This window comes from Salvelinus namaycush, chromosome 9 (genome assembly GCF_016432855.1).
Source record: "Salvelinus namaycush isolate Seneca chromosome 9, SaNama_1.0, whole genome shotgun sequence".
NCBI lineage: Eukaryota > Metazoa > Chordata > Actinopteri > Salmoniformes > Salmonidae > Salvelinus > Salvelinus namaycush.
This window is the reverse complement of record NC_052315.1, coordinates 47,385,134-47,402,929: the sequence shown is the minus strand read 5'-3', so window position 1 is coordinate 47,402,929 and position 17,796 is coordinate 47,385,134. Positions and strand designations below refer to the sequence as shown.

The following is a 17,796-nucleotide window of genomic DNA, read 5'->3' as shown; positions in this document are numbered from 1 at the left end:
GTAACTGTTCTTCTCTAGGAAGTAATGATAGAAGTACCAATGCCAATGGACTACATGGACACAAAAGACAATACAAAAGAGAAAATATAGCACGTATGTCAATAATTGTTCTATGGATGTGTGATTGTGTGTGTGTGCATATGAATGGGAGTGTGAAGGAGGGTGAATATGAGGGTGGGAGAGAATGGGTGGGTGGATGCATAGGGTATGTGAATAAAGGAGAATGGATAAGTCGATGGGTGTAAATGTGTCTGAGAAGAGGAGATGGGGAAAAGATGGGAGGTTGGGATAAACTTTGCCGGGACGGGTAAGGGAGGGCATGGTTCGGAGGTGGTGGGGCAAGGGTGTGTAAGGGTGAGAGGTTGGGACAAGCTTGGCTTGGGTGGGGTAAAGGGGGGAGAATTGGGAAAGGGAGGTGGAGAGGGAAGGGTTGGCTTGGGAGAGAGAGAGAAGGAAGGATTTAACTATACTACAATGTCATTTTATTTATTTTTGTGACTTGCAAACCTGCTGTAAAATGAATGAGTTCTGGAGAAATTAGCAGAGAATGTTGAGTCATTATTAGTCCTTGTTTGTCATTATAGCTAAGATTCAATGGTGGTTATTGGTGAGAGTGTAGAGGGGCTCTATCCACGGTATTGGGATGGGGTGACTGGCAAGGGCATCAGACACTTCTCTGACGTATGCGTGGGGCTCTACTCATCCCACTTCAGTCTCTCGGTGGACCCACACTTCAGTCTCTCGGTGGACCCACTCTCCCCAAGTAGACCCCCACCAGCCACTATACTTTTAATTTACAAGGTAATACAAACTGACCACAGTACTTATGTGTCAGTGTTTCTCCAATGTATGTACAATGACATAACCCAGTCTTTTGGATTTCTTTACATTAGGAGAGGAGTTGGAGCTTGAAATCCCTAAAACGGCGTAACGCCACAAAGTACAAAGAAGTGTTTCTTGTACTTGTTTCTTGTGTGTTCTCTGTTAAATGTCTGCTCAGCCCACAGGCTCACACACTATATATGTAATGTATATAATAACTATGTATTCATACTATGACTATCCCATTCCATGGAATGCCCACAGCCCTCCTATGACATGTCGGCTAAAATGTTTTATCTGGTTCGTCAATGATAGGCGGAACAGACAAGGTCAACTTTGATTCTATACAAGTAAAGACCCCAAAAATCCAACTTACAACTTGGAAAGGTCACATGCTTCATGATAGGAAAAAAAGCATATGGTTCTTGAACACTTAGAGATTGTCAGCAGATGTTTTTTTTTGCGAGAGTCATATTTCAAAAAGGAGAAATGTAATATTTAAAGAGGAACCAGGTTGGAGAGACCTACGCTGCCACCTGCTGTAGTAACAGCAGAGGTGTAGGCATCCTGATAAATACAAATACACCCTTTTTCCTTAGTCCGTTTGCTGGGATATAAGAAGGCCGTTTTCTAATGTTGACTTGTACCTTACATGGTGAAGAATACACATTGTTTTCATTGGAAGTGAGTAAATGTTTTACTCACGTTGGCCACGGTGAAGGAGAGCCCACAGGCTTTGGTAGCGGGCCGTGTCAGTGGCACTGTATTGTCCTCAAAGTGAGCAAAGAAGTTGTTTAATTTGTCTGGGAGCAAGATGTCGATGTCCACAACAGGGCTGGTTTTCTTTTTGTAATCTGTGATTGACTGTAGACCCTGCCACATACGTCTCGTGTTTGAGCCGTTGAATTGCAACTACTTTGTCTCTATACTGGCGCTTGTTTGATTGCCTTGCGGAGGGAATACACTGGAGGGAATAGCTGCACTGTTTGTATTCGGTCATGTTTCCGGTCGCCTTGCCATGATTAAAAGCGGTGGTTTGCGCTTTCAGTTTTGCGTGAACGCTGCCATCAATACACTGTTTCTGGTTAGGGGAGGTTTTAATAGTCACAGTGGGTACAACATCACAGATGCACTTGCTAATAAACTCTCACAGAGTCAGCGTATATGTCAATGTTGTTGTCTGAGGCTACCCGGAACATATCCAAGTCCACGTGATCGAAGCAATCTTGAAGCGTGGAATCTGATTGGTTGGACTAGTGTTGAACAGACCTGAGCACTGGCTTTTCCTGTTTTAGTTTCTCTCTATAGGCTGGGAGCAACAAAATGGAGTCATGGTCAGCTTTGCTGAAGGGAGGTTGGGGGAGGTGAAGACAGGATTTGTCTAGGACATTATAGTTTACACAGGTTCCACCACTGACATTCAACATTATGAGAGGCTTGGGGTGTCCGGGGCCATGGTGATGACCATGCTGGCTCCTCATCTTGGCAAGGGACACACTTTGTTTGTGGACAACTGGTACAGCTGTCCCACACTCTTCTAGCATCTGCTCTCCAACAGCACAGGGGCCTGTGGCACAGTCAGGTTGAACAGGAAGGGTATGCGCCGGCATTCGGATGCGGAGAGGGGAGGTAGAGTTCAAGGAGAACGGTCAACAGCTCACAGTAAAGTGGCATGACAAACGGGCCATGTCCTCTCCACTGTCCAATCAGCAACCATGTCGGCCACAGGGAAGGTGGATCACCTGACTGGAGTGAGAAAGATCAAACCAGACTGTGTGCTTGACTATAACCTCAAAATGGGGGCAGTGGATAAGGCAGACATGATAAACAGCTTTGTGGAATGCACTCAGAAAACTACCAAGTGGTATAAGAAGATATTTTCCCATCTGATCGACAATGGCCACGCCCTCAATGGCCACATAGTTCACCGCCAACTGACAGGTGAGATGATTACTGAACAAGGTATTTTTTGTAATTGGACGTAGTTCACATACAGTTCCATTATGCAATTATTGTGACAATATCTCACCCACCTACCCACTGCCTCATCATCCTCTCCCTTCCCTCATCCTCCCCACTCCCTCATAGGTAAAGTAATTACCTACCAAAAGTACAGAGAGAACCTCATGAGAGAGCTGCTGGAGGAGCACCACACCCCTCGGCGCCCATCCACTAGGGGCTGTGCTGCTGCAGATAATCCCTACGCCTCACTGCACGGCATTTTCCCTGCAAAGTCCCTCAAACTGCTGCTCAAGGTAGTCGCACACGGAGGCACTGCAAAGTCTGCCTGTCTGGCACCAGGAGAAGGAAGCAGAGGTTGACAAAGTACATGTGTTCAGCTTGTGAAACACCTCTGTGTTTCACCATGCTTTGAGGAGTATCACATGCTCAAGCACTACTGAGCACATCTGCAGCAATTAGTGACTGACTGACCTGACAGGTGACTTGACAGGTGACCTGCTATGATATTATGTCTTTAGAGGTGGGGGGTGGAAATGCAGTTGTTGTTCAATCACAATATGAAATATGGGTTATGCATATTCATAAGTTGTCAGTCTTTTCTTGCAGTTTTTTCCCCTCTAGCAAAACAAGTTGTTGTTCAACCGCCACCAATACTTCAATAAAATAGACGACTATTACATATAGGCCTATGTGTTTTCTTGCTTTGTTTTCATCCATTAATACTGTTGAGCGTACGCTAGCATACAAAAGCTGTCCTCAATCTTCACCTCAAAAGATGTCCGGTTCCATTTATGATATTGGCAAATAATGTTCAATACTGTTTGTGTGGGTGGTTTTTGAAAGTACAGGAATTATTTGTAATTAGAATACAATATCAGGAAATAGCAATACAACAATATTACAAAGAAGTAACGTAAAATAATAAATTGTATTGACAAAATCCTAAATATGAGTTATATAACAGTAAGAAACAGTAGCTGTTGAGTTCCACAATTGTGCAGGACAGAGCTATGCTAAACAGTCCGAATGATAACAAGCCATAGTCATAAGGCCAGGGTAGCTTCAAAAGACAACACAAGCTAATACTTCTGACGCAATTATCATTTTTTCCAGAGCTAATAGAAGAATGTAGCTAGCTACATAAGCACAATTGAGTATAACACCATAAAGGTTATGAAATAAGTAACGTTACCTCGCGTGTCCGCTGTTATAAGGAATACACACATTAAATGATGCTCCTTACATACAGTGAGCTACAGTAGAAACGACATAACACGACATGCAGAAACTATTATAACATAATAAGGCACTAATTTTGATAGAAACGCACACATGTCTAAAGTTATTATCATGTAGTAATGAAAACAACAATGAAGGCAATGCGGGCACCAGCTGGAAAATTTGAAAAAGTTTGTGCAGGTCCTGTTCTGACTGGAGATGCGAAAATGTCTGCATACTTGATCTGCGGAAACAATGGGGAAGTGCTTGGGGATATTTGTCTGGCTCAGTAATGCCTAAAAAATGTATTGTCCGCAAAAGTGAAATGGCCTACTTTTATACGAATTAATGAGGAGGCAGAACACACCTCAATTCAAACTGTTAGAAAATAAAACAAGTTAGAAAAGCATTTGAAATTGACAAGTTGAAACAGCCTATAAATAAACGCAGGCAGCGTGCCTTAGTTTGAGGGCATGACACATTCCATGGCACATGGTTTATGAACTGATATGCAAAACAACGGCAGATTCAAAACTTAAATTATTATACAAAATTCTTGCAACCAATAGAATGTTATATACAGTAGCAGTCAAAAGTTTGGACACCTACTCATTCAAGGGTTTTTCCTTTTACTATTTCTACATTGTAGAATAATAGTGAAGACATCAAAACTGTGAAATAACACATGGAATCATGTAGTAAGTAAAAAAGTTTTAAACAAATATAAATATATTTTATATTTGAGATTCTTCAAATAGCCACCCTTTGCCTTGATGACAGATTTGCACATGCTTGGCATTCTCTCAACCAGCTTCATGAGGTAGTCACCTGGAATGCATTTCAATTAACAGGTGTGCTTTTGTAAGTTCATTTGTGGAATTTCTTTCCTTAATGCATTTGAGCCAATCAGTTATGCTGTGACAAGGTATACAGAAGATGGCCCTATTTGGTAAAAGACGAACTCTATAGTATGGCAAGAACAGCTCAAATAAGCAAAGAGAAACGACAGTCCATTACTTTAAGACATTAAGGTCAGTCAATACAGAACATTTCAAGAACTTTGAAAGTGCAGTCGCAAGAACCTTCAACCGCTATGATAAAACTAGGTCTCATGAGGACTGCCACAGGAAAGGAAGACCCAGAGTTACCTCTGCTCTAGAGGATAAGTTCATTAGAGTTACCAGCCTCAAATTGCAGCCCAAATAAATACTTCACAGCGTTGAAGTAGCAGACATATCTCAACATCAACTGTTCAGAGGAGACTGCGTGAATCAGGCCTTCATGGTCAAATTTCTGCAAAGAAACCACTACTAAAGGACACCAATAATAAGAAGAGACTTGCTTTGGCCAAGAAACACGAGCAATGGACATTAGACCGGTGGAAATCTGTCCTTTGGTCTGATGAGTCCAAATTTGGTATTTTTGGTTCCAACCGTCGTGTCTTCGTGAGGCGGATTATCTCCGCATGTGTGCTTCCCACCGTGAAACATGGAGGAGGAGGTGTGGAGGTGCTTTGCTGGTGACACTGTCAGTGATTTATTTAGAATTCAAGGCACACTTAACCAGCATGGCTACCACAGCATTCTGCAGCGATATGCCATCACATCTGGTTTGCGCTTAGTGGGACTATCATTTGTTTTTCAACAGGACAATGACACAAAATACACATCCAGGCTCTGTAAGGGCTATTTGACCAAGAAGGAGAGTGATGGTGTGCTGCATCAGATGACCTGGCCTCTACAATCACCCTACTTCAACCCAATTGAGATGGTTTGGGATGAGTTGAACTGCAGAGTGAATGAAAAGCAGCCAAGTGCTCAGCATATGTGGGAACTCCTTAAAAACTGTTGGAAAAGCTGGTTGAGAGAAGCTGGTTGAGAGAATTCCCAGAGTGTGCAAAGTTGTCATCAAGGCAAAGGGTGGCTACTTTGAAGAATCTAAAATATATTTTGATTTGTTTAACACTTTTTTGGTTACTACATGATACATGATAATGTGTTATTTCATAGTTTTGAGGTCTTCACTATTATTCTACAATGTAGAAAATAATGAAAAACCTTTGAATGAGTTGGTGTGTCCAAACTTTTGACTGGTACTGTATATATTTTTTGTTACAATATTAAGTGGGGAAAAAAGATTGCCCATGTACGTGTGTCCCCTTTCCAACCTGTGGTAACATTGTTTGTTGTGTGTCCTGCAGTATACTGGGCAGAATAATCCGGGTGACTCAGGAAGTGGCAGAATACAGGGACTGGATCACCATGAAGTGGGCTGATCTATCACTGAACTCCCTGACCTTAAACGGTAAGGAGATGAGACGTTGTAGAGCCCATTTTATTTTATACAATTGTATTTTAATAGATTTTCACAGTTATCCAGTCCAAGTACAGCACTATATCAAAACAGTGTAAACTTGTCTAGCCCCACATTTCTTACCGTTTCCCCTATGTCACAGGAAATGATGTCACGTTGCTGGTGGAGCCTCAGCAGACGTACGAATGCAACAACAATCTCTCTGAGGAAGGAGCGGAATCACCAAGCTCCTCCTCTCCTCCTCCTTCCTCTCCATCCTTCTCTTCATCATCCTCCTCGCCGCAGTCTTCATCAGCTAGCTCCAGCGATGCTGTGGGTGCCTTGTGAAACCGATCGTGTTCTCTCCACACATTTTGCACCTTAAAGACCAGGGGCTGTATGTGTCAAGTGATTCTCTGAGACGCTTAATACCTACAGCCCCAGTGCTGACCTTTCCTTAGCAACTATGATGTAAAACCTCTAAAGATAGCTCTAAAATATTTTTCTAACTAGTAGTTAGTCTATCAGAAAGGTCCCTTAGGCAATCTACCCTTTCATGTGTTAGAAGTTTCAGATACCTGTCGTTAAACTGTATTTTGCCCATGTTTGATTGGATGCTCTGAACCCTCCAGGATTCGGACGGAAGCCCCTGTAAAACGGTGTTGTCGCGTGGCAGGCGGGGCTTATCCGCACACAGCGCTGCCCCCCTAGGATTGACCAATCACAGGGCTACAAGTTCCTCTTCCGGAAGCCACGTGAGCCACTCGAACAAGAGCAAGGTAGGTGACTAACTATAGCATTGGTCACCAACCTGTCGGTCGGTCGCGATCGACTGGTCGATCTTCAAGGCATCCGTAGTCAATCACCAAACATTTCTGTAAAAAAACAACGATAAAACCTTGCATTCCTATTTTTTTATATTTTTGTTTAGCGCTGTTGGCGGTATGTGCACTTGATTCAGCAGCCCTAGTGCCAGGAAGGGAAAGTGTTCCCATTTTGAATCATTTCATGTGTCTGACGGTAGAACTCCGCTTACCCTGCAGGCCTACCGTGTCCAATCCGATAGCTCAGATCACTGTGTCTGCAGTTTCCTCAAGCCATTTGTTGTAAAAAAGAAGCCTCTAGTGCACAGCAAATTGAGACTGAGATTTCAAAACTTGAGACTAGAGAGATTCAATGAATAGAGCAAAGAGCTGCTGTTTTTTAAAAATGAAGTTCATGTTTAAGTTGTTATTCAGCACGGTCATCTTGTTCAACACTTTTATAAGCCATGAAATGTGTGTTCTCCGTACTTTCAGTCATGCTACAACCACTACTGAGTGAGTATAGCAAAGTGTTTCGATAAGCTTGCGTTGTTATTATTAGAGGCAGAGGCTTGTCTTTTTTAGTATCAAGGAATATTTCACTTTCTCTGTTCATAAGAGCAGCAACTTGAACTGGTGCACGAGGCCGGAATAATGCAGTGCGTCTTGAGTTTCGCCATCAGCTGGAAGACTTTTTCTCAGTGAGAGCAGAGGTACGGTGAGTCGGGTGAGAGGCAGCCTCACCGTTGTTCTCCTCTCTCCCTCCCCTCAGACTGACCATCAGATGCAGGCCATCACACCAGTAAAATAAAATAAAAGCTAATTATTATGCTCACTTAGCTCTGCCTCACATTCCTTTTTAATAATGATTTCAAAATGGTCTGGGAAGAACAACATTGACAGGGCAAAGATAAGAATAGCCAATATGCAGTCATAATGTATTGGGCCTATAGCCTACTGCACAAACTTCATTACTACAGAACTGTTTTTTATAAGTTAATGTTGCATAGGCTAGTGTTTTTTAAGTCATGTGATCGGAGCGGTAGATCTCAGCTTTCTTTTGGACTCAAAGTGATCTTGACTCAGAAGAGGTTGGTGACCACTGAACTATAGGGTCGTTCCCCGAAATAAGGGCCTTTTGCGTCGCTTTAATATCTTAATTCTGCACCAATATTGCATTTTTTTATGGCCTGTTATATTCAGTGAAGGGCCCTTTTAATATAGGCCACGTGGAAAATTAAATAAATAAGACTTGCTAAAGGGCCAAAATTCAACACCATCTGTGACTTCTAGGAAGACCCACTTAGCCCCGACATTTCTCCAAGTTTTCTTTGCCAGTCAACTTCGGTACAACATACTATGGGGAGTCGCACTCTCGTGACTTCGGTTGAAGGATCTACAATGAAATCTGCGCCTCGCTGGAAGCCAACCTTCCACAGGTGATAAGCGTGAGGCTTGGATTCATTCCTTCAATTATGCCGCTCTTCACCTCTGTTAACAGGAACAATTCAAGCTACTAAAACAAACGATTGGAACTCGAGACTGTCTTTCGTTGCGCCAACTGAACTGTCCCTTGGTGTTAGAGCATGAGCTCCCACTGGATGTTGTGGGCTGAAGTTTGTATGGTTCTCATACGTTTCCTAATCACAAACAATTAGTTATTCTTCTAATTGCTTGGCCTGGTTTTAGCAGTAAGTAAGATGGCTAATGCCACTGAAACGACGAAGGCAAACAAGGTGGGTTTGGGTTCACGAACATGCCCCAATGAATAGAAAGATACTCACGTTTGTTGTCTTGTATGTCTCGGCTCGGTGCATGATCAGGCTGCCCTCGTTGAAATCAGTTTGTGTGAGACTAGGGGATGTCTGGCACTGTTCCCCTACTAGTCCGCGGTCCAGGTTCTGTTGACAATCGTGTAGCATTCTTTAGGGGCCTTCGTGTTTCCGATAGTGACTTTCTCTCCCGGATGCCCGTACCTCGGATGAGTCGGTGTTGCGGAGTCTGATGTCGGGTCAAATGTCTCCTGGCTTCTGTGCTATTTGTCACCGGTTACGGGAGGATACTCGAAGAGAGAGGGCGACCAGGTTCTGTGGGTATCCCCTCCACTGCCTGTGTCTGCCTTGGTTAAGCAGCGCTTGCCTCTCTTCCCAGAAGGGTTCAAGTCCCACCTCTGTGATCCGGTCCAACATAGACTTACGAGACCAGGCTAGCTAACACATGCTGCATAGCGTGCTAGCCTGGTTAGCTAACTTGCCACGGTGCTAGCTATTCCTGCCTCCCCCTGGTGGAGTTGCTTGGGTAACTCTCTTGTTTAGTATAAGTAACGCTATGTCGATTTAGTTATTCTAAATTTACTGTGCTGCGATCAGAGGCTAGCTATTCTAGCTTAGACTAAAGAGCCTCCTGACTAACTTTGGCAATCATGCATAACTTCCAGTGAATTAAGCTTACTAGCATTCCCCCAGTGCTATGGCAACCCCATCCCTATTTTATATTCCTGAAGTTGGGAGGGGTAGACAGAGCGGGGCTTGCATGCTCCTCCGATGAGGAAGTAGCCCCTGTGCAGCTGCACCACAAAAACATTGCTATGACGACAGTGCTCCCACATTTTGCTAGGGCAAACAGGATACTACGTCAGTCATTGCCAGAGTCCTCTATGCCCATAAGAGCTGGGCTTTAGGCAAACCTGGGCACATAGATTGTGCTAGCCACTCACCTGACGCATCTTGCAGCCTAAGCCGCTCACTTCTGGTGTCCCTGTCAGGCATATGGGCCATGGCCCAGTGGTGGAATCCTCTGCTATTGTCAGGGAGCTCTCATGGGCTGAGTTGTATTCCGCAAGGTGATCACATCAGACGCGTCCTACGAAGGCAACTCTGCTCATCTGCGTGAACGTGCCTTAGGCATGCTGCAAGGAGCATGAGGACTGCATATGTTGCCAGGGCAATACATTGCAATGTCCATACTGTGAGACGACTAAGACAGCGCTACAGGGAGACAGGACAGACAGCTGATCATCCTCGCAGTGGCAGACCACATGTAACCACACCTGCACAGGATCGGTACATCCGAACATCACACCTGCAGGACAGGTACAGAATGGCAACAACATATGCCCGAGTTATACAAGGGATGCACAATCCCTCCATCAGTGCTCAGACTGTCCGCAATAGACTGAGAAAGGCTGGACTGAGGGCTTATAAGCCTGTTGTAAGGCAGGTCCTCACCAGATATCACCGGCAACAACGTCGCCTATGGGCACAAACCCACCGTCGCTGGACCAGACAGGGCTGGCAAAAAGTGCTCTTCACTGACGAGTCGCAGGTTTGTCTCACCAGGGATGATGGTCAGATTTGAGTTTATCGTCGAAGGAATGAGCATTACACCGAGGCCTGTACTCGATTTGGAGGTGGAGGGTCCGTCATGGTCTGGGGCGGTGTGTCACCTCATCATCGGACTGAGCTTGTTGTCATTGCAGGCCATCTCAACGCTATGCGTTACAGGGAAGACATCCTCCTCCCTCATGTGGTACCCTTCCTGCAGGCTCATCCTGACATGACCCTCCAGCATGACAATGCCACCAGCTATACTGCTCGTTCTGTGCGTGATTTCCTGCAAGACAGGGATGTCCTTGTTCTGCCATGGCCAGCGAAGAGCCCGGAACTCAATCCCATTGAGCACATCTGGGACCTGTTGGATCGGAGGGTGAGGGCTAGGACCATTCCCCCCAGAAATGTCTGGGAACTTGCAGGTGCCTTGGTGGAAGAGTGGGGTAACATCTCACAGCAAGAATTGCAAATCTGGTGCAGTCTATGAGGAGGAGATGCGCTGCAGTACTTAATGCAGCTGGTGGCCACACCGACTGTTACTTTTGATTTTGACCCTCCGCATTTGTTCAGGGACACATTATTCAATTTCTGTTAGTCATAAACGCAGTTGACAATGAGAGGATGTTTATTTCTTTGCTGAGTTTAGCAGCAAGAGGCAATGGTTACCTAGCAGTGTACGCGTCCACTCCACCAGGGGTCTGTCAGCGTCTTGGGCATTGTTTAAAGTGTTGACTGTAGGAGATATTTGTGATGCGGGGAGTTGGGCATCACCACACACTTTCAGGTTTTATCACTGGGATGTCACTGCTCCCAGTGTAGCCCACAGCATGCTTACGGCTGGGTCAGGGGAAAGTCACTAGGCAACGCAATACCAAGACTTCCACATCTGGCAGGGTCAGGTCTGGGTGGTCTGCCATGGGGCGTTTTTATTTAGTATCTGTTGGCGTCCGTATGGGGAGTGATTATATTTCCCCATAATATGTGGTACCGACATTGAATGACTGAAAGGTAAAGTAACGTTAAGACTATAACTACTTTTCCCTGAAGGAGGGAATGAGGTACATCTGTTTGGCCCCGCACCGCCCGTTCCTGGGCTCGATGAAGAGCGGTATTAAATTGAAGGAATGAATCCGAGCCTCAAGCTTATCACCTGTGGAAGGCGGGGACTTCCAGCGAGGCGCGGACTTCACTGGCCTGAACAGGTGTTATTGTAGATACTTCAACAGAAGTAGTGAGAGTGCAACTCCCCATAGTATGTTGTATGTAATTTCCCTACTTTAGGGAGCAGTAGTTATAGTCATAACATTGTTTTTAACATCATTGCAAAGCCATAGTTTTGCTTTGACAAAGTCATTTATGAATGTTATTTATTTCATGACATTAGTGATTTATTTACGTCTGTCCCTCATTTTAAGGTCAACCCTGTTATGTGAACTGAACTTTCATTTTAATATGGTATTTTTTTCAAAAGCAACATTGAACATCTAGTCAAATTATAGTGTAAAAGCAGGTGAGCTGGTTCTACTCTTTTTTCTACTCATGTTTTGTGGTGGAAAATTGAGTGTCAACCCCGTTACCCATAGATAGACTGGCTATAATGTTTTAACAGTTAAACATTAAGCTTGCATTCAATTGCGTCTTTTCACAAGTGGATTTATGGCTGATTTAAGATGAAATCGTCAACCTGTTACTTTATTTGCCATTTAATAGGCACTTATTATAGTATTATTTTTTATTTAACCTCATCAAATGGGAATATGAGTTTTTTTGAAAGTTTAACATGTGCTCTTTATGACAATGTTAAAATGTGGTGATATCCCGTTTTTTTTTTTACTAAGTTAAACGTCTCAAAAGGCACCAAATTGGTGGAACGACCCTATATCATACAAGCTTTAGTGTTAACTTACCACACATCCATGTATGTCACACTAAATGTTATTCCAAGACAAATTTCCCATCAGGGGACAATACAGTTCATCTTGTCTTATGTTTTTTCCTGGCAACAGGTGGACAGAGAAAGTTTGACGACTCGTCAGAACAGCCATGCCAACACACAGCCAAGCGCAGAAACAGGACAGTCGTCAGGCAGGAACCACCAAGGCAGCAGGCGGAGCTGTCCTGGCAGGAGGAGGAAACCACAGCCTCAGCACCAACGCAAACCTGCGCCTGCAGTGGAGGACCTCTGTAGATAGGATGCGCCATGTCACAGAACTCCACTCTCTGCCGCCGAAACGGAGGCGATCGAGTTACTCTTACCAGGGCTTTTGGTAGTGATATGTTTAAAGCCAAGTTGGAAGGAGATTTCTCCTTTTTCTGTTAGTTGAATGGGCAGATTGACGCTATCCTCGTCTTGAGGGCATAGTCTTTCTCTATTATGAACACACTGCCCATTGGAGGAAGGTCGTCGTGCCTGATCAGTTGTTCCTGTACTTTATCAGTGGCAATACACCCTGGTGCATTGGTTGGGTCTATAACTTACTGGCAATTAAACTTTACAGCATAAATGACAAGGGAAAATGTATGGTATAAAACTATGGATATTATTGCTATATTGGGCAAAATGCTTGCACTGACAACACGAGTTGTTGAAAATGTACGTATTTCAACAACTCATCTACATTTGCAATGGAAAAAGTAGAGCAACATGTTATTTAAAAAGGCGAAATGGAGGTTAGAGGGAGACAAAAAAAACATTACAATGGATAGGGATTGTATATTTATCACCAGCTGAATTAAAATGAATATCGATTTGCCATCTCTCCTGGACTGGGGCAAGTGTGGGTTCTAAGTGCCAACTCCAACCATCAGCAAAATAGATTACTACAGTACCATGTATGAGAGCACAAGATCACGAAAGGATCAGGCCAAGGGATCATCCCAAATGGACCAGTTTCCGTGCATAAAGGGGATGATTTTTGTAATGATCTGTTCAATGGCTATTTCACAATACTGTTTAATCAACGTAATTGCTTACAGTCTAATGTACCTACAGGTAGAATACAAAATGCCACAATATCTGCAATTTGCAAACTTCCTGTACATGAAAACATCAATACTCCACTATTTTGCCTATTACAAAATGATTTGTATTTGTTTATGTATTTATTTTTTTAGTATATTTATATGAATCTATAAATGTTACGCCCTATGGATGGAAAGCTTAGGAATAGCCTGTGTGCGTGTGTAAGAGATGGTTCAGAAGCACATTTTGTGCCGAATATCTCAGATGCCTGTGTTCTAAAAGTCTTACACCCCAGATGATAGGTTTTGGAAATAGTGTCTAACACTTTGCTTTTACTCATCCAGTGCTTTCAGACCACTGATTGAAAGTCATTGGCTTTGTTCAATTTCTGTCTCTAGCCCTTTTCTCTAGCTCTTACTTCTTCCTGTCTGGCTTTTATATAAAAGGAGTGGACTGGATGTTAACAATACGGTGATAGTTCCGCCAAGCCTTTAAAGAGGGTGAGTGCAGCTTCTTCCAAGTTGCTTTCACCCATCTAATCCTTTCAGATCCGCCAAAAGAATATAGGCCTAACTTTGACAGTGCAAATAAATTGTGCTACTGTTAATTGAGAACATTATACAAATTACACTGCATTCATTTTAAAGTTATGTAAAGTTTCAACAAGAGCACTACTTTTGACGTTATCAAAATGGCAGGTTGACCTGGAGGCAGAGCTTGGAGGCAGAGCAATTTCTGATGAGGTTAGCAGTGTGGTTGGGGTTAGGGTTAAAATCAGATGTTGACTGTGGCTGTGCCAGCTAGTGACTAGCCTGCAGTGGCCTCCAGTACATGAGTCATCCCAATAAATTCCAGCATCAAAATGTCATTAAGGGTTGGGCCACTGTTAGTCCTAGCATTTTCTTTTGTTCCCAAAATTGGTCCTCACAAAACATTTTGTGTGCAGTCCAGACATTTGTTCCAACCTTCAAGATAGCTCATTGTTTTACAAGTGATAATATATTGTAAAAGAAATGCATATTTCCCATTGCCTGTTCTTTATTATATGTGATTAGAATATAACAAAATTCATGACTAAGGAATGTTTTTTTTTTTCCTGTTTGTCTTTCACTGCAAATTTGTTCATGTGCTCACTGCTCAATAATTTCAACACTGAATTGGTTTTTCAAGCAGACACGCCACCATCAAACATCCTAAAAGTCAACAGAATTATTATTTACATTCAGTATGCCATTGTCAATTCAATACCAGTCAACATTTCTCTCCACTTTCCAACCATGAATGAATTTGAAGTGGAAAAAGGTTTTATTGCTGTGAACAGTAAAGCTGTTTTGTTGAATGGTAATTTCTTTATTTTGTCTTAGCATTGTCTACAGCAAATGTACAATCCCTGCATTGAAGTTGTATTTTCATATGATTACTGATATTATTTAGCTAATTATATTTTTGTGGAAGATGAATAGATATAAATGTCAAGACCCTGAGGGTAAAAGTGGCAAGTGGGAAAATGTAAGTCTCTCATTATTAAAATAAACTTTTGAAAGAACTACTGGTCTGTCTGCATTTACATGTCCCATTTAGCACTCTTTTGAAAACGTTCTCCCCAGTTGAAGTTTTTCCACAACTGTCCCATTGACATAAAATGTATAATATAAATTGTGCACCAAAGAACAGTATCGCGAGTGAGAAGAGCCGAATGAGATACCATTGAATGCCTACCACTGAACGTCTGACTGACATGTCGTGATACCAACAACTGACTAACGTCTGCGTGACACCTGCATCTTAAATAACATTGAGCTATATTGTTCATCTGTGCAGGCTATTATAATACTGTAAAATTCAACTGCGTGAGGGTCTACTCATACAATTAGATTGTATTTATACTGAAAAATATAACCGCAACATGTAAAGTGTTGATCCCATGTTTCATGACCTGAAATAAAAAATCCTAGAAATGTTCCATAAGCACCAAATTATTTACCTTAAATTTACATCCTGTTAGTTAGCATTTCTCCTTTGTCAAGATAATCCATCCACCTGACAGGTGTGGCATATCAAGAAACTGATTAAACAGCATGATCATTACACAGGTGCACCTTGTGCTGGGGGCACTAAAAGGTCACTCTAAAATGTGCAGTTTTGTCACAACACAATGCCACAGATGTCTCAAGTCTTGAAGGAGCGTGCAATTGGCATGCTGACTGCAGGAATGTCCACCAGAGCTGTTGCCAGAAAATGTCATGTTAATTTCTCTACCATAAGCTGCCGTCAACGTCGTTTTAAAGAATTTGGCAGTACGTTCAACTGGCCTCACAACAGCAGACCACATGTGGGCGAGCGGTTTGCTGATGTCAAAGTTGTGGAAAGACTGCCCCATGGTAGTGGTGGGGTTATGGTATGGGCAGGCATAAGCTACAGACACCGAACACAATTGCATTTTATCCATAGCAATTTGAATGCACAGAGAAATAATGTGACGAGATCCTGAGGCCCATTGTGAGGCCCATTTTTTTCAAGGTATCTGTGACCAACAGATGCATATCTGTATTCCCAGGCATGTGAAATCCAGGGGCCAGTAAAATCCTTGAAATTGTTGCATGTTGCGTTTATATTTTTGTTCAGTGTATATATAAAACCTTTTGTTCAATTCAAAATGTAACTGCCATTGCAATTTAAAAAACAATTGCCAATTCATTCCGGCATGACAACACAATAGGACAGGGATCGAACCAACTTCCAAGTAAGCACTTAATTTTTTTAAAGTATCAAGGTAAGCAAAGTTGGTTATTTAATTTAAAATATATGTAGCCAAAGTCATATGATAAACTATAGGCTAGATAAATAAAGTTTCAATGTTATTAGAATTTTAGCACATTTGTAAGCTAGCTGCTAACTTAGCTAGCTAAACAGAAAAGGCTACTTTAATTTGCCACTTTAGAAGCTGGCCAGCTAGCTAATTTTTGTATTAAGGGATACACTAAATAGAATTACAGACCCAGCCAGACATTGGCAATTAGCCAAGTCTTTATTTCAGGGCGCAACTTTCACTGGGGACCGGGGGGACATGACCCCCCCCCAACATTCCTTTTGGTCCCCCAGTTTTATCATTGCACTGTGATAAACTCGGCAATGTTGTGATTTAGGACTAAGTGGACGACTCCGAGAGGTCGGGTAGGCTGTTTTCCGGTTTCAGCTGGCTGGATTTAGGACCACACAGACACAACAGAGCAGAGCGTGCAGACAGGCGGTGTGAAGGCAAAGCTTCAGTGTAGGACCAGCACAGGAGAGATGAACAGAGGTAGCTGCTGTCTGTTGCACCTTTTCTCAGAGTTTTAAAAGCAAGCAGAGCAGAAACTGGCTACTCTTTGGTTGACTGATCTAGCTGGCAAGATAACTACTGTTTGACAAAAAAGAAAAAAAGTATTCCCAGTGCTGAGCTAGTAGTGTACATGTGACATGTAACATTAGCTAATGTTTCACCCCCTCTGGACTGAAGTGAATGAACTACAAGCAGGTAGCTAATAGCTACTACAGCCAGTTCAGCTCTAGCTAGCATCTACCTATCTGTCGGGTAGCAGTTTCTAACAGCTGTTGTGTGTATGGAAATGTTTTGTAGCCTTTTTTGTCCGGTTTTCAACAGAAGTAAATTTGATGTACCACTTAGCTAGAGCTAGCCAAAAGTTGGCTAACGTTAGCTTGCTAGCTCACTAACTTTAGCTATTGTTTTTGCCTCAGTCACATGTCGTGGAAAATTGAAAGATTATGTTATAATGCTTGTATTGCATTATAATGGTTGTTTTATTCGACAGAATAGAGTATTCTGTTAACTATTGTGTGTGTGTTCCACTGATGGGCCTCTATGAGATAGCACTGACAGAGGAGATTTACGATGTCTTTGGGTGATAAAATCTAAAGAGCATTCCAGATAACATGAGGTAATGTTTTTGTGCTATGAAGTACCAGGAACGAGATTAGAACCTCGTTTTAGGGACCAAACTGAACGATAATTTATAGCGAATGCTATCTCGCTATGGGATACTCCTCTCTCTCAAGTAAAAGTCTTTCTTTGTGAACAGTTCCTAAGATCTGTGGTTCGTCATGTAAGTTGAGAGGGGTGTATCTTGGTTATAAGAGATCTTTGTACTTTTCTGTTAACACTTTCAATGGTTCATTAGAGATAGCGCATCATTGAAAGTCAAAGGCTATTGCAAAGCTCTTATTATTAAAGATGTAGTTTAAGTATAACTGACTGGTGTGTGAAGCTTGTAACTCTCCTCATTTGGTAAAGTAGAAATATGCCACCACACACACTAGACCTGAATCAAATTATGAAACCAGCAGCCAAATGATTGAAGACCTATATTCTGATGTTTTTTCAGTACAATGTGAGTTTTATTAGTCAGTA

At 42.6% G+C, this 17,796-nt stretch overlaps 2 protein-coding genes across 2 annotated transcripts in view; both read left to right on the top strand.

Moving 5' to 3' along the window:
* LOC120054145 (terminal nucleotidyltransferase 4B-like) overlaps positions 1-14,934 on the top strand; it is a 54,342-nt gene extending 39,408 nt beyond the window's left edge. The window contains exons 9-12 of the mRNA XM_039001565.1: positions 6,203-6,306; positions 6,458-6,627; positions 6,927-7,073; positions 12,433-14,934. Of these exons, the coding sequence (XP_038857493.1) occupies positions 6,203-6,306; positions 6,458-6,627; positions 6,927-7,073; positions 12,433-12,618 (607 nt within the window). The 3' untranslated portion in view covers positions 12,619-14,934. The remainder of the gene's footprint in view (positions 1-6,202; positions 6,307-6,457; positions 6,628-6,926; positions 7,074-12,432) is intronic.
* LOC120054146 (piggyBac transposable element-derived protein 4-like) lies at positions 2,295-3,296 on the top strand. The gene is made up of 2 exons (XM_039001568.1): positions 2,295-2,763; positions 2,911-3,296. The coding sequence occupies exons 1-2, from the start codon at positions 2,538-2,540 to the stop codon at positions 3,141-3,143; spliced, it is 459 nt and encodes a 152-aa protein (XP_038857496.1). The 5' UTR covers positions 2,295-2,537; the 3' UTR covers positions 3,144-3,296.
* Positions 14,935-17,796: the final 2,862 nt, after the last annotated feature.